General features: G+C 49.5%; 1 protein-coding gene across 13 annotated transcripts in view; it reads left to right on the forward strand.

Annotated features, from left to right (window-relative positions):
- Positions 1–27,108, forward strand: part of ADGRB1 (adhesion G protein-coupled receptor B1) — a 282,938-nt gene that overhangs the window by 69,685 nt on the left and 186,145 nt on the right. For all 13 annotated transcript variants that reach the window (XM_030266786.4, XM_072925064.1, XM_072925067.1 and 10 more), the window contains exon 2: positions 10,441–11,360. In XM_030266786.4, the coding sequence (XP_030122646.2) occupies positions 10,613–11,360 (748 nt within the window). In that variant the 5' untranslated portion in view covers positions 10,441–10,612. The remainder of the gene's footprint in view (positions 1–10,440; positions 11,361–27,108) is intronic.

Below are 27,108 nucleotides of genomic sequence, written 5' to 3' on the forward strand. Positions count from 1 at the left end.
GGACTGGTTTTGGAAGAGATTTTCAAATATCATCTATTCCACTCCCCTGGTTCCATGGGCAGCAGCACAGTGGGGCTTGGTTTGAAAGGGACCCTGAAGGGCTGCAAAACCTCTGCCATGGGCAGGGACACCTTCCACAAGACCAGGTTGTTCAAAGTCCCACCCAACCTGGCCTTAAACATTTCCAGGTTCGGGGCAGCCACAGCTTCTCTGAGCAACCTCTGCCAGAGCCTCACCACCCTTATTATAAAAAACTCCTTCCTCGTATCCAACCTGCACCTGCCCTCCTTGAGTTTAAGCCACTGTCTCCTGTCCTGTTTCCACAGGCCTTGGTAGGAAGCATCTCTCCCTCTTTCTTACAAGCCTTCTGTATATTTTGAAAGGCTGCAATGAGTCTACCTGGATCCTTCTCTTCTGCAGGCTGAGCAACCCCAGCTCTCCCAGCCTGTCTGCACAGCCTCCAGCCCTCAGATCATTTTTTGGATGCCCTCCTCTGCATCCCCCAGCTCCATGCCTTCCTTGTGCTGAGTGATCCAGCACTGAGGTCTCATCAGAGGGCAGAATCACCTTCCCCACCCTGCTGGCCACTCTTCTTTTGAAGCATCCCAGGATCTGGTTGATTTTCTGGGCTGCAATCTCACACTGCCAGCTTGTGTCCATCCTCTCATCCACCGGTATCCTCAAATCCTCCTCAGAGATGCTCTTCATCCATCATCCCCCAGTCTATATTGAAACTGGGGATTGCCCCAACCCAGGGCTACCCAAATCCATCTGTTTAACACACAGAAGGCTGAAGGAAAAGCACAGAAAGAGCCACTCTGAGACTGGCAGCTGCTCCCAGACCATCCTGCTCAAGAGCAATGGATTGGCCTCTCCTCCACACATTCCCTAATCCATTTTGTCACCCTTTTATGCCTTTAGCCTCCACAGCATCCTGTGGCAATGAGGTCCCCGATTGAATTATGAGCTGTGTGAAAAACTACTTCCTCTAGTTTGTGCTCAGGCTTTGGGGTCAGTGAGGATGGCTCCCTGCGTCACCAGCCCTAATTCACTGCTGCTCCCCATGTCCCCCGAGGACCTCGGGGAGCAGGTGCTGCAGGAACACATATTTATCGTTCTTCTGCTTTGTAAGTGCAGGCTGCATACTTCTGCTGCTCCAAGGTCATGGCTGGACCCAAAGCCATGGAAACTTGGGGCTCCAAAAGGGATTTGCTTTGTCTCTGTTTCTCTCCACCTTCAGGGGCTGTGCTCAACTTGGTAGAAAGGTTGCACCACCCTGCTCAAGCTCATCTATTTCTGCCACCTCCATGACTCTGGGAAGTTCCCATTTGCCTACTTTATTGTGGTACTAGAGATTCCAAAGCCCCTCATTTCAAACCCTGTGGAAGCAGATGGAATCTCTCCCATCACTAAAGCAGTCCTGGAATTCAAGTTCTTTTGTGGTCCTCACTCTATGGACAGTGTAAGTAAGGCCAGTAAAAGATGGTCACAGTTCTGGTTTTACTGAAATGACCTGTATTCCAAATGTCTTTTGTAGGCACAGCCTGAATCTCCATCTTCCTATTGCTGGAAAATTGCAAATCTGAGCAATAGGATCTCACGGTACTTCTGTGTGCAATTTAATGACGTCCTCACTGGGCAATGGAAACTGAATGCCTAAAATTACAAGCTGAATTCCTGTTGTCAGAAGGGGAAATGTTCCCAATCCAGTTTTAACTTTGCTGAGACAGCAGCATTCAAAAACAGCATGGTGCACCTTCAGGGTTGATGTAAAATTGGACTCTGATGCAGTCTTTCCATCTTTTCCCAGCTGCCTCCTAGGAAATTCATCCCCATCACTGGGGGAGTGTAAACATTGTTTGTCTGGTGGGGGAACCTGAGGCACGGTCATTCAAAGCCATGGAAGGAGCCAGAAAGAAGAACTCACATTACATTTTCCATACACTGGTGCCGATCAGAGGCCTCTGGTCATTTCCTGCTGCTGTATCCCCAGCCAGGTACGAGCTGGAGAGCAGCAAAGTGGGAATCTCCCTTCCTGGTGCTTGGAGAAGCACTAGGAATTGAGCTTGTGCAGATCCTAGCCCCAAGCTGGTTGCAAAATCAGCTGTTTGGGTCTTTGTCTCCTTTGGTTTCCCTTGGGCAGCCCAGCTCTGAGGTGCCATGAAAAGTTTGGGTTGGGAGGGACCATAAAGACCATCCAGTTCCAACTCTCTGCCATGGGCAGGGACACCTTCCTCCATCCCAGGCTGCTCCAAGCCCCATCCAGCCTGGCCTTGGATACTTCCAGGGGTGAGGCAGCCACAGCTTCTCTGGGCAACCTGTGCAAGGGCCTCAGCACCCTCACAGGGAGGAATTTCTTCCTAAATTTTGGCCTGAAACACTGACACATCACTGCCCACACATCTCAGGACACTTCCTGGTGAGGTTTTTGCCCCTGCCAATAACCCCTACCACAGACCATGCCAGGGCACAGCTCAGGAGAGAGCGTTAGACCCTGTGGAAGGCTTTTCTGGTCCTCAGGGGCCAGAAAAGGAGCCTGAGGATGGGATTTCTGTGGGATGCAGAAGTGAGCAGCATTAGGACGTGCACCCCAGGAGTCCCAAAGCCCAATTTTAGCTTTGCCTGTGCACATGTCCCCTTGCAAGCCTGAGCCTCATGCACACACATTCAGCCCCTCCCTGAATACCTCCTGTCCCCGGGGGTTCCCACTTAGCTCCCCAGCTAATGCCAGTGCTTTTAACCTCCAGCTGAATTCCCAATCAATCCCATCCCGCTTCCCAGCTCCAATGAGCAGCGATGGAAGCGTTTCTGTTCACTCCTTGGGCTGACCTTGCCCTCAGAATCCCTCTTGTGTAACCCTCACACTCAGGGGCAGGGTGGCAACGTAGGGAAAAAGCCCCCAAGGGTTGGCTGTGAGCACTGGCAGGCAGGAATAAGGCAATGGGGAAAATGGGATTTTTCTAGGATGTGCTGGTGCAGAATCCATGGTATTTCTTGGTACCACAGATGGGGATGGGTGGGAGTTAGGCCAGGCAGGGAGTATGGGTGATGCTGGCACAAAGGAAAAGCTGATTTTACCAGGATCAGAGGGATTGTGTATTCCCCTGGGAGTGAGGAAATGCCTGGGAACTCACAGCAGGCTTGCTGTAATCCCACTCCCAATTGGGATTTCAGTCTGCTTTCCTTAAACTGAGGCAGGGTGAGATGTCACATTAGGACCTCCATCAACAACATTCTGCCAAGAACCCCCACGTGCTCCTGGACTTTGCTGTGCCAGGACTTTCACCTCTGTGAAATCCTTGGGAAACTCCAAGTCCTGCCAGGGCTCCCAACAGGCAATCCCAAGAGATTGGCACTCATGTAGAGGAAAGCTGGGGACAAAAATAGACGTGGATTGGGATGAGGTGATGCTTACAAGACACCAAGAGCACAGACAACACCTTGCTGAGGCCGTGCTGGAGCCAACAGAGCCTTGAGCCTCCTCTCCTCAGGCAGCCACATCTGGAGCACAGCTGGCCCTCCTGCTTGGCCAGGATTTTCCCTACAGAATTTTGACTGGTTTCTAGATTTCAAGGTCCAGTCTTTGTGCTCAGTTGTCCCCTGATCCCACCCACTGGAAAAAAATCATCCAGAGCAAGGAACTGAGCCTGGCCTTGCAAACCCTGAGAGCTTTGGTTGTGAGCCCATCTATAGCTAACATCGTCTGGAACAGACACTTTGGTCTTTAAATCTCCTTTTGGGATGAAATCCTGGTTGGTTGGTAGTGAATCATCATCTCCAGCAGTCTGCTGGAATTCTTAAGATCATGGAGCCCCAAAGGAAAGCAGAGGATGCTTCTCACATCCACCTTTCCAGGTGGGAAAGGATTGGCAGAGATGCTTCACTGACACAGTGCACAAATCCTGGAGCCAGGATTCAAATCTGGCGCCCCTTGATTGATCCACATCTGGGCAGTGCTGAAGGAGAGCACAGATGGGAGGGTTCAACCAAAGCTCAGGGGCTTTGGAGTTTCCTCACTGGGGTTGAAAGCCCCTTGGGGAACCCCAGGATAATCCATTTCTAGATATTTCCCATTTCCCAGCCCTCCCTTTTCCCAAATCCCCTCTTCCAGCCTTTGAAAGTTGAAATAGGATCGGGATCCTGACCCAGAAGCCAATTTCCATCAGAATCAAACATTTCCCACCCTGTTCATGCTGTTCTGCAGGCTGTCCCTTATCTGCTGGGGTCTGCCCTGAGGGTGCCTTTCCTGCTCGGAGCTGGGAGAAATTTGGGATGAAGGATGCTGGTGTGTGTATATATAGAATTTATGAACATGGCAGGCAGGTGAGATTTTGGCTTTTTCTGCACTCAGGAGATTCAGACAGAGGCAGGGAGTCTGCAGAGATGTAGCAAATATTCCAGGATGCGAGGGGGCCATGCAGAAATCTGTGGTTTGAAAGTGATGGAGTTATTTAGGTTGGAAGAAACCTTAAATATCATCTAATTCCACCCCTCTGCCATGGGGAGAGACACCTTTGCCTTGCTCAAAGCCCTCAGACCTAGCCTTGAACACTTCCAGGGATGGAAAATGGACCATAAAAAAACAATACTAAGGAAAAACCCTGCTTTTGAGCACTGATTTTATGGAAGAGGTGCTGCTCCAGGACCTGTCCAAGCTCCCTGGGTGCCTTCCAGGGTTAACTCCTGTCCCTGCAGCTCAGCAGAGCCACTGCAGCCAAACAACACTCAGGTCTGAGCCCTTCTTGACTCCTCTCTGAGCTGTCAGCTCACAGATGCCACTGTGTTTTTCCAGGCATTTCCACTCTGCTTTGCTCCCTCACAAAAAAAAAAAATCAAAATTTCCAAGCTGTTGCAGCTTTTTTTCTTTTTTTTTTTTTTTTTGTTCTCTCTCTGCTCACAGTTCCTTGCGAATAAGGACAGAACAAATTCCTTTCCTGTGTTTTCTCAGAGCAGCAAGGGACTTTCCAGGGCCAGGCATTTTTCTGCCTGAGGCAAAAGGGATATTTAGTGTGATATCTGGGGACCTTCTTACAGGGAAATGGGAAGCCCCAGGAAAGGAGGATTAGCTTGGTGAGAGTGGTTTTCACCCTGCTGGGGTGGCAGCCATGCACCAAGGTCAGGAGAAGGAAAAGCAGAGGGAAGTAAATCTTGGCCAGTGGCACATCTGGAGCCTGTGGGCAGAGAAAGGGGAGCTGGAACTGCTGAACCAGTGGGAACAGATCGGGAGAGGGTGTTGGGAATGCTCCTACAGGCAGCACTGGGGAAGGATGCCCTTCCTGCAGTCATCTTGAATTTTTTTCCCCTTTCATTTCTTTTTTTCTTTTTTTTTTTTCCCCCCATGGAGTGTTTGTGTGCCTGTGGGTTTGTGTGCATGGCTAAGAGTGCCCTCCATTGGCCACATCCAGGCTGCTGCTCCAGGAGAATCACCAGCACAGGCTGGGCAGGTGCTGGGTGCTCCACCAGGGATGTCACCTTTCCCTGGGGAGAGGACTGTGCCATGCAGGGACTTTGGGAAGCAGGACACGCCAGCATCCTGCAGGCTCCTCCTGCCCTGGCAGAGCTGAATTCTCTGGGATGAGCTGCAGAACTGGACACGCCAGTTTGGGGGTGTCCATGTGGTGGGATGGGGTGAATCGGGCTATTCAGGCAGAGGGTGAGGGATGCTGTGGGTAAAATCGGGGATGCCCTGATCCCTGCTCACACATCCCACCCTGCCTGGCTCCCCAGGGTGGCTGTGGGTGTGCAGAACTTGTGCAGGAATCAAGCAGGGTGGGGGCAAAATCCAACCTCTGACCTGGATCATTCCTGCAGGAAGGCAGGGCCCACCACGGTGCTGTGTGATCAGAGCTTGGACTTGGTGACCATGGAGATCTCTTCTAACCTTAATAATTTGATGATTCTATGACTTGCAGGCTCCAAAATTCACTGGGACCAGCACAAACTGGATGCCTAAACCCCCTGGGCTCCAAAATTCACTGGGACCAGTGAAAACTGGATGCCTAAACCCTCTGGGCTCCAAAATTCACTGGGACCAGCACAAACTGGATGCCTAAACCCCTTGGGCTCCAAAATTCACTGGGACCAGTGAAAACTGGATGCCTAAACCCCCTGGGCTCCAAAATTCACTGGGACCAGCACAAACTGGATGCCTAAACCCCTTGGGCTCCAAAATTCACTGGGACCAGTGAAAACTGGATGCCTAAACCCTCTGGGCTCCAAAATTCACTTGGACCAGTGAAAACTGGATGCCTAAACCCTCTGGGCTCCAAAATTCACTTGGACCAGTGAAAACTGGATGCCTAAACCCCCTGGGCTCCAAAATTCACTGGGACCAGCACAAACTGGATGCCTAAACCCCCTGGGCTCCAAAATACACTGGCTCCAGTGAAAACTGGATGCCTAAACCCCCCGGGCAGCCCAGGTGTAACTGTGATTTAGTCCTTGCCTGGTTTTGATTTGAGCTGTGGAGGTCTGTCCCAGTGGATTTCTGATCCAGTGGGTGCCAGAGTGGGGTGGCAAATGCTCTGCAAAGAGGAAGAAAAACTTTCCCAGGGCTGTGCTCAGCTGTGTGAGGGTGCAGGAGCCTCACTGGGGGCTCACAGAGCTTCATAATCTCCTTCTTTGTTACCCCTGACATCTTGGCACAAGGTAACCAAGGCAGAAGGACAGCTCAGACCAAGCTTTTCAGCTTCTTTCTGTGCATTTCTTGGGATGAGAAAACATTTTTGCCAGGGACACACGCACAAAGACAACAATATTTTGGTTTGTCCTTGTGAAACGCAGGCAAAGGACAGCCCAAGGTGCTCCAATGTCACCTGCTGTCCCCAGGCTTTGCTCTGCCAGACCCATCTCCCAGGCAGAGATGGAAGGAAAGGTTTGGGAAGGTGTTGTGTGCTCCTAGTTGGAGCCAAAGGATGGGACAAGCAGGGATGTCTTCCATCACTCAAAATTCCAGAAACAGCCAGGCTACCTAGACACTGACTGTGGCAAAAACCATAGGAATGTGGGTAAATTTGACTGTGTGCCATAGAAACGTGACCTCCACCCCTGCAATAAGCTGTTTTTCACTCATTTAACATCACTTCCCCAGCTGCAGGCTGTAGCCTGTGGTTATATGCCCGCCTTGGGGTTTTTTTGGGATGGAAATGTAGGAGATGGATCTCTGCTGACATGCACCAGCCACTCAGGTGCCTGTTGCATCTTCCCTCCCTGCCAAGTCCAACACCTGTTGAGCCAGAGATCCAGGTCTGGAGAGGGTTTTGCCCATCCATTCCTGCTCTGAGTAAAGATTCCCACTTCAGCAGGGATTAGTTAAAAGAGAAAAAAAAAATATGTTTATGCTCCTTATGGTGAAACCTTCCAGATGGGACTGCACTGAGGGGAAATCAATTGTGAGCCTTAACAACCATAACAGGTCTGATTAAAGTTTGTTGGCTTTTATGGTGCTTTTCCCAGACAGGGGCAGTGAGGGGGAATTTGTTTTGTGCTCACCACATCCTCAGACAGAAGCAGGCCTGTGGTCAGCGTGAGAAAAATTGAGTTTGTGGCGAGCAAGAGGCCTGGGCTGAATCCCAGGCGCTGAAGTCACCATTAGGGACTGGATTTCAAAACAAACCCTGTCTCCTCATCATCTGGTTGCTATGGAGGCACTGCTGGCTCCTGCTTCCAACCAGGAAAGGCAGGTTTCTGGTCTGGACCAGAGGTTAAGATGACAAGAAAGATGGAGATAGTATTTACAAGAGCATGGAGGGATAGAGAAAGGGGGATTTGGCTTCCCACTGCCAGAGGGCAGGTTGAGATTGGATATTGGGAAGAAATTCTTTACTCAGAGGGTGCTGAGGCCCTGCACACGCTGCCCAGAGAGATTCCAGATTCCCCATCCCTGGAAGGAATGGCCAGTTTGGACAGGGCTTGGAGCAGCCTGGGATAGTGGAAGGTGTCCCTCTGCCCATGAGAGAGAGTTGGACAAAATTATCTTTAAGGTCCCTTCCAACCCAACCTGCTCTGTGATTCTGTGATCCTTGTGGGTCCCTTCTAACTCAATATATTCCATAATTCTGTGATCCCAGGCTGGCTCATCAGGGTAGAGTTTGGATTTGCAAACAGAATGAGCTTTTCCAGCACTGCCCTAAGAGAGCAGGCCCCTCTCAGAGTCTCAGATAAAGCAAGAGCCTTTCAGCTCCCCAAACTGATATTTAAAATATTCACAGTCCTATTTAGGACTGCTAATCAGGAAATTTATAAGATGTTTGGTGGATGCCTGTGTCTTTTGCAAGCAAGACCAGGTTTTCATTCCCTTTTCACTCCTGAATTCTGGCCCCAGAGGCAGGCAGGGGCCTGGCAAGGGGAGATTTGCACTGTTGAGCTTTGCAGACTGCAAACCAGCCAGGAGTGGGGATCTGACTTGTAAAAAATTTAAGTCCAAATGCATTTGGACTCCATGCTGATTAGTGTCAGGTCTAACACACTCAGGAATGCAGTGGCAGGGGCTGCAGTGATTTGAAGCTGGGATGAAACACAGTTTGCAAATAGCAGGTCTGACTTCCGAGCTCCCTAACCCTTTCCTGTCCAAAAGAAAAGGTTCTGGCAGAGGAAGGGAGATGCAGATATAGAGCAGGGAGAGGAACTGAGTGAACGTGGAGGTGCATTTAGCTTCTCATCTCTTCCCAGATTCACAGGATGGTCTGTGGGCTTCTCATCTCTTGTTTTTCTGTCTCTCCTGGGGCTGGGATTAGCTGCCTGAGCTGTGGATTTGCTTGGAATTTCTATGTCTGAGGTGGAAGCTCCCTGTGTTTGCAGTCTGGGAAGGAAGGACTGGCATGAGGTGGGAGATGGCAGCACTGGGGACAGCAGTAGAGCAGTGGCTGCAATGAAAACGAGTTTTCCCTCCTCCCTGGATGCTGATGCCCCCCTCCACAGTCTCTCACCCTAATTCCTTGCCGGTAGTGCCACCCTGATCATGGGAAACACATCCCAGATGATCTGAAGTATTTGGAGGGTTGCCCCTCCGGAATTGGGCTGTTTGCATGTCAATGCAGAGGTCCTGAGCATTGCTTTCACTAAGAACTGCGAAGTCTCCTGAAATGGCTTGATAGGGGGAAATCTTCCTCCCAGGCTTTGTCCTTTGGAAATGGGGCAGCAGATCTGTTTTGGAGGCAGCAAGTGCTGCAGGGTCAGGAGGAGCCTCACCCAAGGGGAAACGCCCGATTTTCTCTATCTGGGGTGAGCTCAGAGGGAAAGAAGGGAAAAAGCTGGAAAGGTGGGAGGGAAAAGGCTGTGTGATCAGCAGTGAAGTCCTGCCCCACACTCTGAGGGTCTGCCCCTTCTGCTGTTAACAGAGCCCCTCCCCAAATTTGGGGGTGGACAGCTGTGGGAGGGAGTACAAGATAAGGAAAGTCCTGGTACTCATTTCCCCTTCTCTCTTCTCTCCTGGAAAGAGAAGAGATGGAGGGAAGGGACCATAAGAGAGTCTTTTGTTGGGGTAAGGAAGAGGGAGATTTACACGAATGCCTCTTTGGCATGGGGGGAGCGGGGCTGAAGGAGGAATCTGTGCCACAGAAGGTTGCAGGGAATGCATCCTTAGGGCATTGCAGGGTGGATTCTGCTTTGGAGGAAGGGTTTTGGGGGCTGAGGGAGGTCCTGGCACTGGCACAGAGGGCTCTCACTCTGAAGATGCTCTAAGCCTGGCTACAGCAGCACGGGCTTTGGGGTGTCCTGCACTCAGGGGTGAAAGGAGAGGTGGGTGCCTGATGTGGGAAGACATGAAATCTGTCTCTGTTGTCCTTTTCTTCTTCTGTACGGGGTGTACAGCTCCATCCATTTTCCTGTCTGGCCTCAGGGTTACACCAAAGCTGGGCTCCTGAACAACAACTCCCTTCCCCGCACGGTTTTGGTGGAAGGGAGAGGGAAAAGGAGGGACATTAAGAGGCTAAAAAGCAAGTGCTGGCAGAAAGAAAAAAGGAGGCAGAGCCCAGCTGGCCATGCTGACCTCCAGCCCACTCTCCCCAGGTGCAGCCTGAAGTCTGTGTTGAAGCAGCTCCCTTGGGATGGAGAGAGCTGGGGACCCCCTAACCCAGATATCAGCCCTGTTTTCTTTGGGGAGACAGCTCAGATTCACAGTCACGGCTCTGCTCGGCTCAGCAGAGGGATGGATCTGCATGGGCGGGGGGCACAGGGAAGGAAAGCAGGTCACAGCTGTGCTCCTCCTGGAGATTGGGACACCCCAAACCAAGTCTGGGGATGTGGACACCCCAAACCAAGCCTGGGGATGGTGATGTGGGGCTGCATCTTCACCTCGTGAGAAGTGCTGGGACTGGGGCTGCTGGGAGGGTTCTCAGCCGTGTGAAGGGTTAATAAAACAACAACAACAAAGTGCCGCCAAAACGACCAAATCCCAAATCTCTTCTCTTTCTCTCCCCTCCTCCTTCCCGTTTTTTCCAGGTGTTGTTCATGGCCACAGGAGGGAGCTCAAATCCAGACATGGGAGGATCAGCTTGATTTCGGATCCAGAGCCTCTTAAACTCTGCTTTTCCTCTAAGCTGGTCCCTGTTATGTCCAGGATCTGGCACCTGCTTGACATTTACTTTGAGTTCCAGAGGACCAGAGACCTAGGATGAGGAGCATTGGATCCGCCCTGAACCTGCTTTTGGTATCGCCACTCTACTTTGTGTGGACCGTGGTCGCTCTGGACCTGGCACAAACTCCCTGCACCACTTTGGTCCAAGGGAAATTCTTTGGGTATTTCTCCTCCTTCGCCGTCTTCCCGTTGAACTCCTCTCTCTGCTCTTGGATTATCCAGAACCCCGACCCTCGCAGGTACACTTTGTACATGAAGATCCTCAAACCCTCCGGCGTATGTGACCACCAGCACATCCGCACCTACCAGTTCGACTCCTTCCTGGAGTCCACCCGCACCTACCTGGGCATGGAGAGCTTCGACGATGTGTTGAAGCTCTGCGATGGCTCCACCCGCTTTGCCTTCCTCCAGTCCAACAAACAATTCCTGCAGATGAAGCAGACGGCCCCGCCGGGCGTGGACACCTGGCCCATGCGGTGGAAGCCCACCAAGGCTCAGGAGAGGGACTTCTCGGTGGAGTATCTGGTGGTGGGCAACAGGAACCCCAGCAAAGCCGCCTGCCAGATGCTCTGCAAGTGGCTGGACGCCTGCCTGGCCATCAGCAGCAGCTCCCACCCGTGTGGCATCATGCAGACCCCGTGCTCCTGCTCGGGAGGGGAGGTCCTGGATCAGGCCAGCGAGATCCTGGGCTTCACCAGGAAGAAGGAGGATTGCTACAAGGATGGAATTTACCTGGAGAACTGCGTGAGCAGCCCCAAGGACACCAACGGAGCGGAGTTCCTGGGTGAGTGGAGGGTGGTCGGGGGGTGTTGGGGAGGGAGGGCTGCTTGGGCTCTGCTCTCGCGGGTCTCACACTGTCCCCGTCACCTCTGTGTCCGTATCTGTGGATGCCTGGCATGAGAAAACTCATTCCCCAATCGACGGGCAGGTTAGGTAACCCACGAAGCTCTTTATGAGCCTGCGACTGGAATTGCAAATCAGCTGCCCCTAAATATTCCCCAAGTTGTTGCAATTTGTTCTCGGGGCTTGTTCACTGCTTGTTTTACTCCTGCAGCCCCCGAGCTGCTGAGAGGGAGCTTCTTACCTGAGGGTGAGCAGTTTTCCAAAGTAATTACAGATGTCCTAGAAAAAACAGGATCCAAGCTACCTCCCGAGGCGTATCAACCACTTGTAATTCCTAGGGAAAACTTAATTCTTGGGTCTGGTTCAAGGGGATGGCAACAGAAGGCACTCTCGCCTTGTTCTCTGCTTGGTTTTCCTTCTGGAGGCTTTCAGAAAGAGAACTCACCACGCTGCTTGCGTGGGGTTACTTGGGCTCAGATATTTCACTGGGTTTTGACTGTGGTCTTGAGTACGCTGTGGGCTGGAAAGGGACAGGGGAGGTGGGAGAGCCCTGAGAAAAAGGGCTGTGGGTCAGGGTGAGATGATCCTGAGGTCTGATCATGTTCTGGGGAGGAAAATGCTCATTCCAGAGACCTGACACGGCCTTGCCCAGCAGAAGGGACTCGGGGAGGGGTCTGAAAGTGGAGCCTTTTTCTTACTGCCTGTGTCAGGTCTGCTCCGGGGTGTTTATTCTCAGCTCCCACCAGGTTATGTAAAGCAGAGGTGTGATGCTAAACAGCAATGCAGGTGGCAGGGAATGGAGCCTCCAGTTCAGCGAGTCTCAGACTCCCACCTGACCCTCACCTCCAGCTCTCATCTTCTTCAGGTGCTGGACTGAAACGTCCTCTGCCACCAGCAGAAAGTTGACATCTGTCTGGGTCAGGAATCTGGGGATCCTTCCTGGCTTTTCCACCCCTGTCGAGAGTGGGATTTCTCAGGGTTGAGGGGAAGAGGCCAGAATTGATTTTGCAGTAGGCAGGCGGTGACCAGGCACAGATTCAGGCTGTGCAGAGTGATTTTCCTGCAGAACTGCAGCCTGGCATTAGCTGAGAGATTAGGGTATGATCAGGTACTCGTGCTTTCCTCAGTGTATTTTGGGGGAGATTTTGTTTCTCACTGGTCTGTGAATCAATACATGAAGGCAGAGCCGAGCCATAAATCCTGCAAATTAGTTCTTCAGTCGTGCCTCCCTCCCTGGCCGTGAGCACAAGACTCTCCAGATTTGGGTTGGTTTTTTTTTGGTTTTTTTTTTTCCTTGCAATGCCCTTTTCTCCTGTGTGAACAGCTCTGAGGAGCCTCTCGGAGTTCAGCCATGTGTCATGCCTTGAATTTGCTGATTGGGTGATTTATGCCTTCCACCCAAGCAGTGTGACCTTTCTCACTGCAACCAAAGGTGAAATTTGAAATAAGATTTTCAGCAAATCCTGAAGCATTCAAGCTTAATATTGGCTTTTGTAGGGATCTCTCCTAGTCCAGCTCGAGTGCCTGAATGCTCCCACAAAGTAAATATGAAAGAGGCTCAAGGGTGGCTGAATCAAAATCCTTTTTGGGTGTCAAATATTTGTAGAGTGCAGATAATTTTTCTGCTGGCTGCTCACATCTGCTCCATACTGGAGACAGGGAATTATCATCTTGGCTGGTGGGATGCCATCCACACAGAAACGATGCTTGCAGGGTGCCCGGGCTCTCCATGTGCTGCTCTGTCTGTCACTGTGTCTGTTTTGATTTATGCAAAGGCTTGATCAGGAAGATGGAGGCGAGATCCAATTTGGACAGGGAGTCAGCAATCCCTTAACAGCATCTTGTGGGTGGAATATTTTGATAAGGTTCCTGATTTCCAAGTGCTGATGCTGGTTATTGCAATCATTGCTGTTCCAATTGTATTTGTAGCGGGTTTTTTTTTTCCCAACAAGCTTTTAAATTTTTTTTTTCTTTTTATTATTATCATTGCTATTTTTCCCTCCCTGCTGCTTTCTGAGTCATTTGTTGTTTCTGGGCCTGTCTTAACGCTTTCATCTTGGAACAAGTGGAGATGTGTGAGTTGTACTAATCTACTCTGATGACTTTAAAGGCACAAGAAGGAAGGTGGAAGGTTCCCTGCCCATGGCAGGGGGCTGGAATGAGATGATCCTTGTGGTCCCTTCCAACTCAAACCATTCTATGAATTGCCAGGTACCCAGATACAATTCTGAAATACGAAACCTGACTTTCCCTAATGCACCTTTTTATTCCGTGGGTATTTCCAAAGCGAATGGATGGGTGCAACTCTACAGTGAGATGCTGCAGTGGACACAGCTGTGCTTTGGTTCACGGTCTGTGGGTGAGATCCCAGTGAAAAGCTTCGCTCCAGGAGGATCCCATTGCTCCAGAACTACAGGGACTCTCAAGAAAACATAACTGACAGCCTGTTTTCACTCATGGCCAGTGATTTTACACCTACACAGGGAGGTTTATGATCATTTACTGAGGAACTTCACAAAGAAACTCTGCCAAAGTGACCCTGTCTTATTTACATCATCTGTTCTTCAGTGTCCAGAGGAAGGAGAAACTGCTCCACATTTCCTTCCCAGGTTTAGTGAGACTCTCTTTGCACTCACTGTCCCACACAGACATTGCAGAGGGTTCAGCAGGCAGTGGTGGGTTGCAGAAGGATCCCTCAGGTTATCCCTCAGATATTTTGGTCCTGCTGCACGTGGAGCTTGTCCTGGTGATCAGCAAGGCATGCTTTGAAATCTTGGGCAGCTTGAACTGGAAATGTATTCCAGGAGAAGACAATTCAACATGGAAACCATTTTTTGGCCATTATCAGATCTCCCTTGGCTAATTCAGGAAATGTGGGAAAGAAGGCAGAGGTTTGTTTGTAGGTCCTGATGTTTAGATGTAAACTCACTTTTTTGGGATGCAAATTGGCATTCTTTGAATAGGTCTGGGGGGCAAGGACAGGAGTGTGAAGAAGGGAAAACCTCCTGGAATGCTGGGCATTGGTTCTTCACGGTCTGAAAGTGCTGGTCACCCTCCCAAATATGAGCTGGATTCTGTAATTGGAGCTGGAGCTTTAACAGGGGTGTTGATGTGACCCTGTAATGAGAGAAGGTTAAATGTGTGCTTAAGTGCTGTGCTGAGTTAGGCACTTAATGAATGTCTAATTAGTCTTGTCTCCATGTGAGCGTTCCTGGAAGACCATTGCAGTGCTGTCACATTTTGGTGGCCCAAAAAGACAAACATCATCCTCTGGTCCTTCTGCTCTTCATGTTCCCACCTCGGAGGGATCCAGGATGCTGACTGCAAAACAAGGCTAAAAATATCCCTCAAAATATATTATTTGCTTTTTCATGAATCAGGTGGCTCCAGGGCTGGAACGTTTTTTGTAATGAATGGATAACTGAAACACAGTAATGCTAGACTGAAGTGCTGGGGATTTTCCTGCCTCTCCTGCTAAATTTTTCCATTCTCTTGCTGTCCCCATTGCTCTGAACAAAATCATATCCCCCTTCCTCACACGTGCTTATCACTTCTGTTTTGTGAGTGGTGTGTCATCTTCCACTTTTAGGTGCTTTTCTACCTCTGTCACCTTGATTAAGGTGTCTCAGAGTGACCTCTGTTTGGAGAGGCCCATGAACAAGTTCCTTCTCAACCTCTGCTGCATTAAGGAGGCTGGACTCCATAAATTTGGAGGACACACTCTCCAAATGTCTCTTGTTGTTGGGAAGTTTTGCTTCATGCTTGGTGTGTTTTTTGGTCAAAACATGCTTTGGTCTCCTCAGCAGGGCTGAGCTTCTGCCTGGATTTGTGGCTGAGTGGCTCCTGAGTGGGGTCCATGATGTGGAAGAGGAGCCAGAGGCACAGAAATGAGAAATGAATCAATTCCCAACCTCCCTGCTGCAGGAATCATCTTGTGTGGCATAGCTCCCCTTCCCTCGAATCCCCAACCTCACCCAGGGCAGGAATAACTCGATAAGTCATTTCCTATGTTTGAGATGAGCTTTAGTGGCCATGAAAACTCCAGATAGCGATAAAGAGCTGTGAGTAATTGCCCAGGGACAGATCTCAAACCTCTCCTTGGCATCTTCAGCTCCTTATGACACAAATCCCCCTGGCTGGAGCAGCTGAGCTTGCAGACAAAGTTGTGGTTTTGCCTGGGTGCTGGATTTGCCAACCAAATGGCAAAAGGGTTTGGCTGAGTGCATTTTCACTGCCTCTCAGGAAGGTGTGCTGCATTCCAGCTCCTCTCTTCTCCACCTTTGTCTGTCCCTGTCCTCTGAGCTTGACATCCCTGAGCAGAGGTTGGATGTGGTGAGAGATGGACAGGAAAACAGGGCAAGGAAGCACTGATTCCTCCTCACGTGTAAAATTTTCCAGTGTGAACTGCTGAAATCATTGGGGATTTTGCCTGATGTCCCCCCCCAGCTTAAGTCCAAATCCCAGCAGCTGACAGCAAGACCTGATACTCCTTCCCAGCTCCTGGAGGAGGAGGTTGGTTAGAGCCTGGAACGTGGCAAAGAGGTCACCTTGTCACCTGCAGGGAATCCCCACTGGACCCATATGGACAGCTCCTGCTGGGAATGTCCCTCTTGCCTGTGCTCAGGATGTTTTATGGATGAGGCAAATGTGGAGAACTCCTCCCTGGGGTCTGGAAAGTGGGGTTTTGGCTCGGTTTAAACGCTGAGATCTCTGCAGAGCTGTACAAGCCCTGCCTGCCCCACTGTTCTCTGGGATCATCAAAGACCTTACACCTGGAATGGAATGGAATAGAATAGAATAGAATAGAATAATAGAATAATAGTTTTCAGTTGGAAAAGACCTGCAATGATTATCTAGTCCCACTGTCTGACTGTAACTTTAATTAAAGGCATTGTCCAAATACTTCTTAAGCACTGGCAGGGATGGGACATCAACCACCTCTCTAAAATGCCTGTTCTGATTTTTGACCGCTCTCTCAGCAAACAAACCCTTCCTAATGCCCAGCCCACACCTCGCCTGGTGCTTCACGGGATCCCAGGGAGAGTGAAGCATGACCACAGAGCACCACGGTGAAGTGGCAGGGCAGAAATTCCATATCCCGGCTGCTCTCAGCACTGAATCCATCCCTGCAGATCTATCCCTGGCGTGGAGAAAAACGAGCAAAGCAAAGCCATCAGTTCCATTGTGAACCCAACAGCTTGTGGACATGATCACAATGCAGAAACATCAGCAATTACCGGCTCAATGCGCCGTCGCTGTCGCAGGGAGAGTAAAGGTGGAATTTACATCCAGTTGCCGAGTTTCACAGGCAACTACTCCCATTATTGCAACGGGGACTTTTACGGGTAATTTAATGAGCGGCAGCCTGGTGAAAGGATCAGCTTTTCAGTTTCCCTTTTTTTAATTTTTTTTTTTTATTTTCAATTTTTTAGTATCCTCTCGTATTCATGTTCCACAGCAGTCACGGCAAAATATTTTGTTTGGGAGTACAAGGTGAAATTAAGGTGCGAAACACCCTAAAACACGGACACCAGAGTCAAAATCATCACTCCTCCGGAGCAGTTTTCTATCAATGACTGCAGAAAATGGGGATGATGGTGCTGACACCTCAAAGGGAGAGTGCACAGAGGCATTCCTGCCCATTTTCACCACTTAGCCTAAATATTTGGCCCTTTTCGCCGCCCACCTTGAATATCTGATGTATTTAGGTAATGGGAGCAGGCTGGAAAATGGAATTTTGTTTTTTTTTAATGAGAAGAACTGGGTCCATAGAGATTTTTAGGTGTTTGATTCACCTGTTTGGTGTCTGAACTCCCTAGAAACCAAATACTAAGAGCTGCCGTACTTGGGACAAATGAACATTGAACCAATTAATTTCTTTGGATTTTGATTGTATAAAATATATGAAAAATCTGGTAAATATCATGTGTGGTGGAATTATTTTCTCTGCACAACCCGGGCAGTGTGTGGATGAAATTATTTCTGTTGCACATCCTGGCCAGAATAAAGTAATGCCTTGGTTTTCTAACACTAAAAATTTGTTGGAGAGTTTGTGTTTTTCCTGCAGGTTCGGTGACACTTCCAGAGCATCACCAGCACCTCTGTAACTCATCTCTTTTTCTATATCTTCCCATTCTTACTCGGTGAAATTTTAACATCTCTGGGTGTTGGTTCTGTCTCCTGCAAGTCCCACATTCCCCAGGACAGTAGTGGAGCAAGCTTGGGATAATGGGGTTAGAAACCTGGCTTGGGATTCTCAGCAAGGATCCTGGGGAGGACTCAGCAACTCTGTGTCTCTGGGGCGGCTCTGCCAATGTCACCTCCAGCCGCTGAATTCCCTTTTGGCACACTCTCTTCTTGCAGACAACAATCTGATACTGAAATCCCATATTTTACCCTTCAGCACGGTGAGACAGCCAGGCTGGGAAAGGACGTCCTTCAGCACATCAGAATTGCAGATCTGTTGAGTTTAAATATATTTCTTTGTGTTCCCTGGCTCGAGTTTCAATAGAGCGATAATTGCCACACACCTCATTAAGCTGAATGCTCTCAATAGGTCTTGAGTGGTCCATGTCATTAAACAAACAGTTACTGGCTTGGGATCTGCACGGTGTTTAGAAGCTGTAAAGAAGGGACCTGGAGGCTGTGAAAGCTGCAGCTCCAGCTTTCTGAAGAAATCGGGCTGCCCTGGCAGGGTGGCTGCTTTGCCCGGCTGTTTCCAGGGCACTTTGAGGAGTCTGATCCTTCCCTGTGCCCTGAGGCAGGAACTGGTGCAAGTCCCTGGCTTTTTTGCCTTGCTTGGATGTAGAAGATTTATTGATAGATGCCCTGGTCTCTGACAGTTTGGATTTTGGGATTTGGAAGCTGGCACTTCCCCACTCATTAGTTTTGGGTTAGGAGTTTGGTTGTATTTGAATTGAAGGTGCCCAAACCAGAGAAAGATGATGAAATTCAGTGTATGGCACTGAAAACAGGAGAAACAGCTGGGAGCAGAGGTGCTGTCACTTTTTTTTCTGGTTCATATCCTGAATCTGAAGGCCGAAGATGCAGAGTTTTGGCTCCTCAGCTTTTGCTGAGACCCCAAGACTGATGAGAAAAGGACCTACACAGAGATTCTGCTTCAGGAGGCTGGGATAGGACAAGGGGAACGGTGATTCCATCACATTTCTCTGTATAATGTGCTCTCCTAGACTAAACCCATCCACATGGAAGGCTTTATTCAATGATCTGTGTGTACTTCCTATGCATCTCTGTATCCCAAATGCCTGCTGGATGAAATTCAGGGTTAGTTTTGGTATCTCTGTCCCATAACTTGACTAAACTTGTGACCAAGACAATCACCAGGGTGCCATTCCTGCCAGATCTGGTCAGAAGTAGAGGTATGGAAGAAAGGCACTTCAGGGCATGAGGACAGGTTCAGGTTGGCCATTAAACCTCCATAAGTGCCCAGCCCAGAGCTCAGGTGGGCAGGGAAGCAGCTCAGGTGTGCTCTGAGCTTCGTGGCTTTAAAGCTGGTGCCCTGTGAGGCAACCACAAAAGTCTTTGGCCAGCCAGGCTAAAAGTCAGGGGTGACGTGCATGTGAATATATCCACAGGCAAGGTTATCCTGTTGTAGGGAGATGCCACTCCAGTCTCCATGAACAGTTCCAGTCCATGGAGATCACAGAATGACAGACTGGGTTGGGTTGGAGAGGACTTCCAACATATCTCCTTCTGACCCTCAGGGACTTTCCACTATCCCGGGTTGCTCCAAGCCCCATCCCACCTGGCTTTGAACACTTCCAGGGATGGGACATCCACAGCTCCTCTGGGCAGTTGTCCTTGGTGGAAGTAGTGCTGGATGGTACCAGCTTGCTCTTGATGCCCATTAACCTGGGACTGGGCCTAAATAATCTCTGGAGACCTGGATTAGAGGGTTTTTTGCACCAGAATTCCAGTTTTGGTTATGCTTAGAAAGATGCTACTGGCCATTCCCAGGAGAACACTCAGGAAGATGTGCAAGGACTGCTGTTCACAACTGGATTTATTCAACACTTGTCCTCTTCCCTGTTGGTGGGGATCAGCTAAAGAATTATCAATAAATTGACTGATGACAATTTCTGTCCAAAAAATCTTCTCCTTTTCACGCCCTTTCTTTCTCCTTTGTTTTGTTTGCTGGGTTTAGTTGTTTGTTTTTCATTTTAATGTCCTGCTTGTCAGGAATTCATAGAATCATGGAATGGTTTGGTTTGGAAAGGACCTTAAACATCATCATCACATTCCAACCCCCTGCCACAGGCAGGGATACCTTCCACCAGACCAGATTCTCAGAGTTCCATCCAACCTGACCTCGGACACTTCCAAGGGGATGAGGTATCCACCAGTTCTCTGGGCAACCTGTGCCAGGTCTCCCTGGAGCTTTCTCTTCTCTAGGCTGGAAAACCCCAACTCTCCCAGCCTGTTTTCACAGGAGAGGTGCTCCAGCCCTCTGAGCATCCTCTTTAGGGTCAGCCAAGATCAAGGAGTGATGCTGTGGCCCGAGACAGCGATGTCTGTAAGAGGGAGGCGACAGAAGGCAGCAAAGGAGCTGCTCAGGAGGATGCCTGGGTTGCTGGGTTGGGCACTTGATGAAGGAGAAAAGATGCAGGGACCAGGAGAGTCCCCAGGTAACCACAGAGAAGTCATTAAGGAGATTGCTTGTCATGCTTCTGTGCTTTTGGGCCAGAAGGAGGCCTCTTTGGGGAGTTCAGCCAGCTGCCTCCATGGACCCACCATGGAGCTGAGGAATCATCAAGGAGAAAACAGACCTTGTGGGAGAGCCACAAGATGGATCCCACCCGCTGCCAGGGCAGGGATGGCTTTCCTGGCTCAGCAGATTCACCTGCAGTGTTCCCCTCCGTGCCATCCCTTTCCTCCCACCAGCCCTGGTGTCCTGCTCCAGCTCAGCAGTGACATGTTTGAGCTGTTTTCACTGGAGCTGGTGGAGTGTTTGGTGTGGGTTTTGTATTGGCATGATCTGTTGCCTTTTTCTTGTTTTGGGGAAGAGGAAGAGAGAAGTTGAAGCTTTTCCAAGCCTTTAAACACCATGACCAACCATCCCCACTCATGAGCCTGCTGGATTGGCCCTCAGCTTGGCACTGTACTGTCATTTCTGAAAAACAGAGCTCTGTGATTACTGGAAAGGATGAAATTTCTTACCCAGTGACAATCTCAACTCCTCCCATTGCTGCTCATATCCAAATCCCTCATGACCCTCATTTTCCAGCAATGCCTTTGGGATTGTCCTGCTACCAGCACCCTCCTGGGGCTTCTTCTGGACATAGGATATCTGGGGCATTTCTGGCCTGGGTGGGATGGTGGGTCAGATAAACCAGGTAACTGCTATATTAGCTACTTTTTTGGTGAGTGGGATCACTCAGGTTGAGTTTACACTCACCAGAAATTTCATAGGCTGAGCATCCTTGGTTGAGACTGGCCTCCAGTAGTGGTTGAAGGAGTAAAATCAGACAGATAAACCCAGAAATGTCCTTTCCTTGGAGTTCTACCTGGAAAGAAAACCCGGGCCAGCATTTTATGAGGTATCCTGGGACCCCTCCCTCATGCTTATTCTGGCTTTGGGGTTGCACTTCCCCTCCTGGGGCTGGGGATGCTCCTGTGCTGGGTGCAGGAGGCAAAGGGATCTATGACAAGTAAACAGAAAAATCCCAGGAACAGAACAAGAGGAGATCTGGGGTTTCCAATATGTACTGGGTGACCTGTGTCACCCAGCAGGAGTGGTGGGTGCTCTCTGGAGAGGGGCTGGAGGAGCAGAAGGCCTTGGAGAAATGCCATAAAAAGGTGTGGAGGAGTGTTTGTCTTGCATCTTCTCTCCGTGTATTCCTCTCAGTGAGCCAGGGCAGGCACTGGGCACTCAAAGAAATGCTTTTAATACCACAGAAGGAAAATAAAATTAATGAAGAAGTGGTGGAGGAAGGAATGGATGAGGCACAGAGCTGTCCTGGGGCACATCTGCATTCGTGCATGTCCAGAGAGCCAGAGGCACGGGCACACAGCTGGGTCTGGTGTGTCCCTGTGCACACACAGGGGAACGTGGAGCCAGGCTGGGAGAGCTGGGAATGTCCAATCTGGAGAACAGAAGGCTCCAAGCAGACCTTAGAGCCCCTTCCAGTGCCTAAAGGGGCTCCAAGACACCTGGAGAGGGACTTTTTGCAGGAACATGTAGTGATAGGACAAGGAGGAATGGTCCTTAAACTTAGGACCACATTTAGCACGTTTAGATTTAATATTAGGAAGGAGCCCTGTGAAGGTGCTGAGGCCCTGGCTCAAATTTTCCAGAGAAGCTGTGACTGCTCCATCCCTGGAAGAGTTCAAGGTCAGGTTGGACAGGGCTTGGAGCAACCTGGGATAGGGGAAGGTGTCCCTGCCCGTGTCAGGGCGTTGGGACTAAATTATTTTTAAGGTTTCTTCCAACCCATCCATGAACAAATCCCAGTGCTGAGATGCCCATGGGAATCCCCAAAATCTCCCCACACACAGACCCAGGATGTGCTGATTCCCACTCAGGGGAGAGCGACCATGGGGACCTGCAGTGTGCAAACTCACTGCAGGAACAAGAGGCTGACTCATCCTTCAACTTTTCCCTGCTTCTCCCAAAGTGTGCCATGAGGCCTGTCTGTGCCTCCTGGTGCACTTCAGGAGGAGATGGCTTTGTTTATGCTTGTGGGATCCTTCCCACAAAAGTAAAATTGCTGTTACTCCCCCCAGAGCCAAAGCACACTGAGGGATTCCCCAGAGTGCCTTGAGAGCTTGGTGGGAAAGGACAGCCTGCGTGGTCTGGGGTTCTGAGGGGACAAAGAAAGGTCTTGCTCTGAGGTTGCACTCAGCCAAAGCTGTCCCCAGACCCCAGTGTGGGAATCCAGGGCTTCCCTCTGGCTGCCCTGGCAGGTCTGGGACCCTGGCAGGGGTCAGGAACCCCCCTGGACAGAGCCCCCAGAGACACTGTCTGTGATCTCTGTCCATGGAGAGGAGTTTTCAATCTTACAGGATGAATTACAAGCTCTGAGTGTTTGATATAAGTAATAATTAAGTGTGGCACGGGTGCAAAAGTAAAATTTAAGGATTCTAGATTAGGGGTCCAAAGGGGACAAGATGGAGGAAATTGGGTGTGTCTTGTCCTTTTTCTTCTTCTTCTTCATGCCCTCCATGTTTCACTGCAGTGTTGGCATTTTTCTGTTGGTTTAGGCTGGGGACACACTGTTCAACGTAGGTGACAGATATTGGCACGTTATTGTAAATCCAGCACAGGTAGTTTCTGGTATTTAATGTTTGTAACATCCCACTGAGGGCAGAGCCCCACACGCTGCCCTGCAGGACAGAGCTGTGGCAGGGCAGCAGAACATGTTAAACAGAATAAACAACCTTGAAAACGGCACAGATGAATTATGACTTCTTCTTTGGCAGCAGGGCTGAAAGACAGAGACTTTGTACAATCTTGGAATCAATACCACAGATTCCGACACCCAGAAGAATGTGGGACCTGCATCCTCCTGCCCCACCCTCCATGGCACAGACTTCTGCTCCATACAATGATTCTGATCTGCTTTAAGTCCAGTTTGTGCTTGACTGGGGGTTTGAACCCCTCCTAGGGACCTCCAGCTCTTCCTCAAAGCTCTCTCCACTCTCTGTTGTGAGGCTTAGCATGCAGCATCTTCCCCTTCAGCATCCACACTGGTTTTTGGTGGCTTTTAGTTGTGGTTTTGGAGACTTTTGGCTGCTCCTCAACTCCTTCCTTCCCCACATCCCATCTCAGGCGTGGTACCCGTGCACAAACCCTGTGCAGGGTTTGCAATACACTCCTGGCTCCCATATTTCCCATTCCTCTCTCCATTTTCCACCCTGGGGGCTGTTTTCCATTACACCAAGACCTCAGGTGTGTTTTTGAGGAGCAGAGTCCCTCCGAGGCGGGTGCTGTGATGCTGAGCTGCCTCTCCCTGCCCAGTCCTCAGTGCAGTGGGTAATTGTGGCTGTTCTGCTTTCGAGGACCATTCCACAGAGGAAGTCCTCACTTAAAAGGCAGCGCTCACAGAAATGACAACTTTGTCTACCTCACATTTTAATTAAAACTCCCAAGTATTGCCTTCGCCCCCGTTCCTTCCCTCCCCACCTTTTCCCATCCAGATCCTCCCGCTGCAAATGAACATCCAGTGTCACCTGGGGACAAAGCATTAATTCAGCAATTAAATAATTGAATGCTCCTCTGGCAAAATGAACTGTCTTCTGCCTTTCTTGTGTTTTACCACTTTTTTTTTCCCTTCCCCCCCCCCCCCCTTCTTTCTTCTTCCCTCTGGTGAGATAAGGCAGCCATTCTTGAAAGCAGTTTTAAATATTCATGTTTTAATTAATGGACTTTATTGCATGAACTCTATATAAGGTAATAAAAAAGACTGCCTGAGGCACAACACATTTTTTTTCCCTGTTGTTTGTTCTTGAAGGGAACTAAGAAATAAAAAGCTTAATATGTTTCTTTAACAAATATTAGAAAGATACATAGAAACTACAGCCACGGGTCATTTAGCCAGTGGGGCCTCCCCAACCCATGGGCTCCTTCAGACTGTGGAGCAGGATGTAAATAAATGGGAATCTTGGAGGGATTGATCCCTTCAGGTTCTGCTGTGGGCAGAGGTCAGTGGGCTGCATCTAGACATGCACAGGAGGAGATGGAGGCAGACCTGGAATTATCCAGCTGTCGGGAAAGCTGGAGAGGGACTTTTCACAAGGGTTTGTAGTGATAGGACAGAGAGGAATGGCCTTTAGATTAGATATTGGGAAGAAATTTTTTGCTTTGAGGGTGGTGAGGCCCTGGCACAAATTGCCCTAAGAGGTTGTGGACTCCCCATCCCTGGAAGTGTCCAAGGCCAGGTTGGACAGACTTGGAGCAGCCTGGGATAGTGGAAGGTGTCCCTGTCCATGGCAGGGGGTTGGAACTGAGTGATTTTTAAGGTCCCTCCCAGCTCAAACCATTCCCATGATCCAGGGTCCTTCAGGGCTGTGAGTGTTTGGGGCTGTAGAAAATCACTGGCTGCACCTGGAAAGTGAATTTGTTGGTTTTGTTTTAGATGTTGTTTTTGAAAAAATAAAACAGAGGGAAAACCTGGACCAGCCACCTCGCCCAATACTTCTGGGCTGAAAAACCCAAATATTGATTGCACATTGCTGCTCTGGATTTTTGCTTTTATTGAAGGCAAACAAGCTGATAGAATGCATGAATTCATGAAACATCTGGTCTTGCCACTTATGCATTCTTGCCAAAAAAAGAAGAAAAATAATGTTAGTTTAAACTTCATTCCATGTGGGTGTTTTCTTATGGTGCAGCATGCTGAAATTAGTTTTATATTGGGAGTGTGTCATCTGTACTGCGTGACATGGGCTCAGCGCCCAATTTAGCTTAGTCTTGTGATGGGAGGGGTCTAAAGATGCTGGTCCAGAACCTTGTAGGAGAGCCTAAGCTCTGATCTTTCTTCTGCCCATGACCTTGAAGAAATGAAGGCATTTTTGGACATGGTTTTCACCCTCCTATTCTTTTCTTCCTTTATTCTGACTCAGATCTTGAGAGCAATTGGCATCTTTTAGCAAACAGATGCACAGTGCTGAGCACCAGCACTCCCTGAGCTGTGATGATGGCTCTTAGCAAGTCTGGATGGAAATAGTTGTAATAGTCAATAAATACTCCAGTGGTCGGTATGATTAAAGTCTGGTCATGGAGTTGCTTCTCTTTTAGGAAAAGAATCATCTCACAAATGGTGACACCCTGGCATTTATTCTAGAAAGAGAGGGAATGTCCAGCATTGAAGGAGGCAGGTGGGTGGCACAAAGAAAATATCTCTGGTGTCCCAGTGTAGGTTTTCAGTGCTTCAGTGCTAAAATATGTTGTGCCCTGAGGATGCCTCTATCCATCACACTGATTACTCCATTTGCTGCCTGCCTAATCCTGAATTTTTTCAACCTAAATCAAGAAAGAACCAGAGTTCATCCTTTGCTGCCGAGGGCAAAGGTGGGGTCACTCCTCAGCTGACCTGAAGGGATCTGATTTTACACCAGGGTGAGCAGGGACAGAAGTGAGTTGATCTTAATAATAATTTGTCTAATGGAAAAAGTCTCCATTCCATCTTCTGAAAGTGCTGTCACCTCTGTGATGCTCCATTTGTGGAGGTGAAAACACTGGGCTGTTCTTGTTTGTGCTCTGGTCATGGCTGGGGCATCTGCTGCTGTTCTGGATGTGAGCCAAGGGTGGGCAAGTCAAGATTATTCCCTGATAATGGATCCACACTCCTCACTTGTGCATCAGCACAGCTGGAGGTGCTTCCACAAAGGAGCTGGAGAGACCATTAAGAGGAGTGAGTCCAGACTGAAAATTCTTGCTCACTACTCAAAAATCTTTACTGACAGCAGTGTGAGAGGCAGAGAAGCTCAGATTTGGGCAGATCAGGTAATGACAGGCATTCATTTGCCAGCACATGTGTCCTAGGACGTGCCATTCTCCAAGCTCGGTTTGATCATAACCCTCATTACTGTATCTGGGACATCCACTGCAGTAAATGGTTTGCTGATCTCTTTGTGCCACGAGCTCTGTCTCTCGGCTCTGATTTGAGCTGAGTGACTGAGCAGCAGAGGAACTCGGCTCTCACGACCCGTGTGAGGCAGTGAGTAACTCCAGCTGGCCCCAGCAGAGACTTCACTCCTCAGCAAGTCACCCTGAGCTCCCCACTGAGCCAGCAAAGAGCTGCTCCAGGAGGTGGGTGGTGGGTGTGAGGCCCTGACTTATCCCAAAATAGGCCTCAGAGGGAAGGAGGCAGGATCTTTTAGCAAGGAAACTGCACAGTGGAGTGTCAGAACTCAAAATGTCCCTCAGACATTTTTGGAGGTTCCAGGCCCCGGTCAGAAGCATCTGAGACCCTGGCAGGCAGCTGGAAACAGCTGTGATTTTGGGTTTGAGCCATGAAATGAGTTACCAACCTTGCAGGAAGAACAAGAAGTCACAAAATTTAGATATTATAGTAGAAGTAGTCACAAAGTAGAGGGAAGAATTTTTTAGTGCTGTACAGGGGGGTTTTAAGTCTTGTACATGGGGGTCAGAGGTTTTAAGATGGAGGGATTTTGGCCGGTCCTGTTCCTCCTCTTTCTTCTGCCTTACCTCCATGTTCTTGGTGATGTTGGCACTCACAGATTGGTTTAGAGTAGAAAAGCACCATTTAATATAGGTAGTAGGTATTGGGGAAAAACTGCAACCATATAACATGTAATCTACCATATAAAAGATAGCAGCAGCCCTGGGCAGGGGAGGGAAGAAGAAGACGGGAGACAGAGGATGTCAGAGGTGTGTGTGTGTCTCTGCCTGAGCTGCTGAGCAAACCACAGCAGCCGGAGAAGAAAATCTTTTGGATAATTTGCAATAAACAACCATGAGACTGAACAACAAGAGGCTACTGAGCCTTTCTTTGGAAGCATGGGTTGGAGGAGAAGTTTTTCCACCACACGGAGCCACCCCGCGACCTAGGGTGGTCTTCAGCAGTGGAGGAGGATGAGGAGTGGTTATGGGTGACATCTCAGTTGGAGCACAGCTTTGCACTGGCTCTAACTGAAATTATTCTCTTTGGGATGCAATGGGGTACCACCTGACCTTTCTGGCTCCTCTCCATCCCCTTTCCAAGAGA

The sequence above is a fragment of the Taeniopygia guttata genome, chromosome 2, assembly GCF_048771995.1.
Source record: "Taeniopygia guttata chromosome 2, bTaeGut7.mat, whole genome shotgun sequence".
NCBI classification, from domain to species: Eukaryota; Metazoa; Chordata; class Aves; order Passeriformes; family Estrildidae; genus Taeniopygia; species Taeniopygia guttata.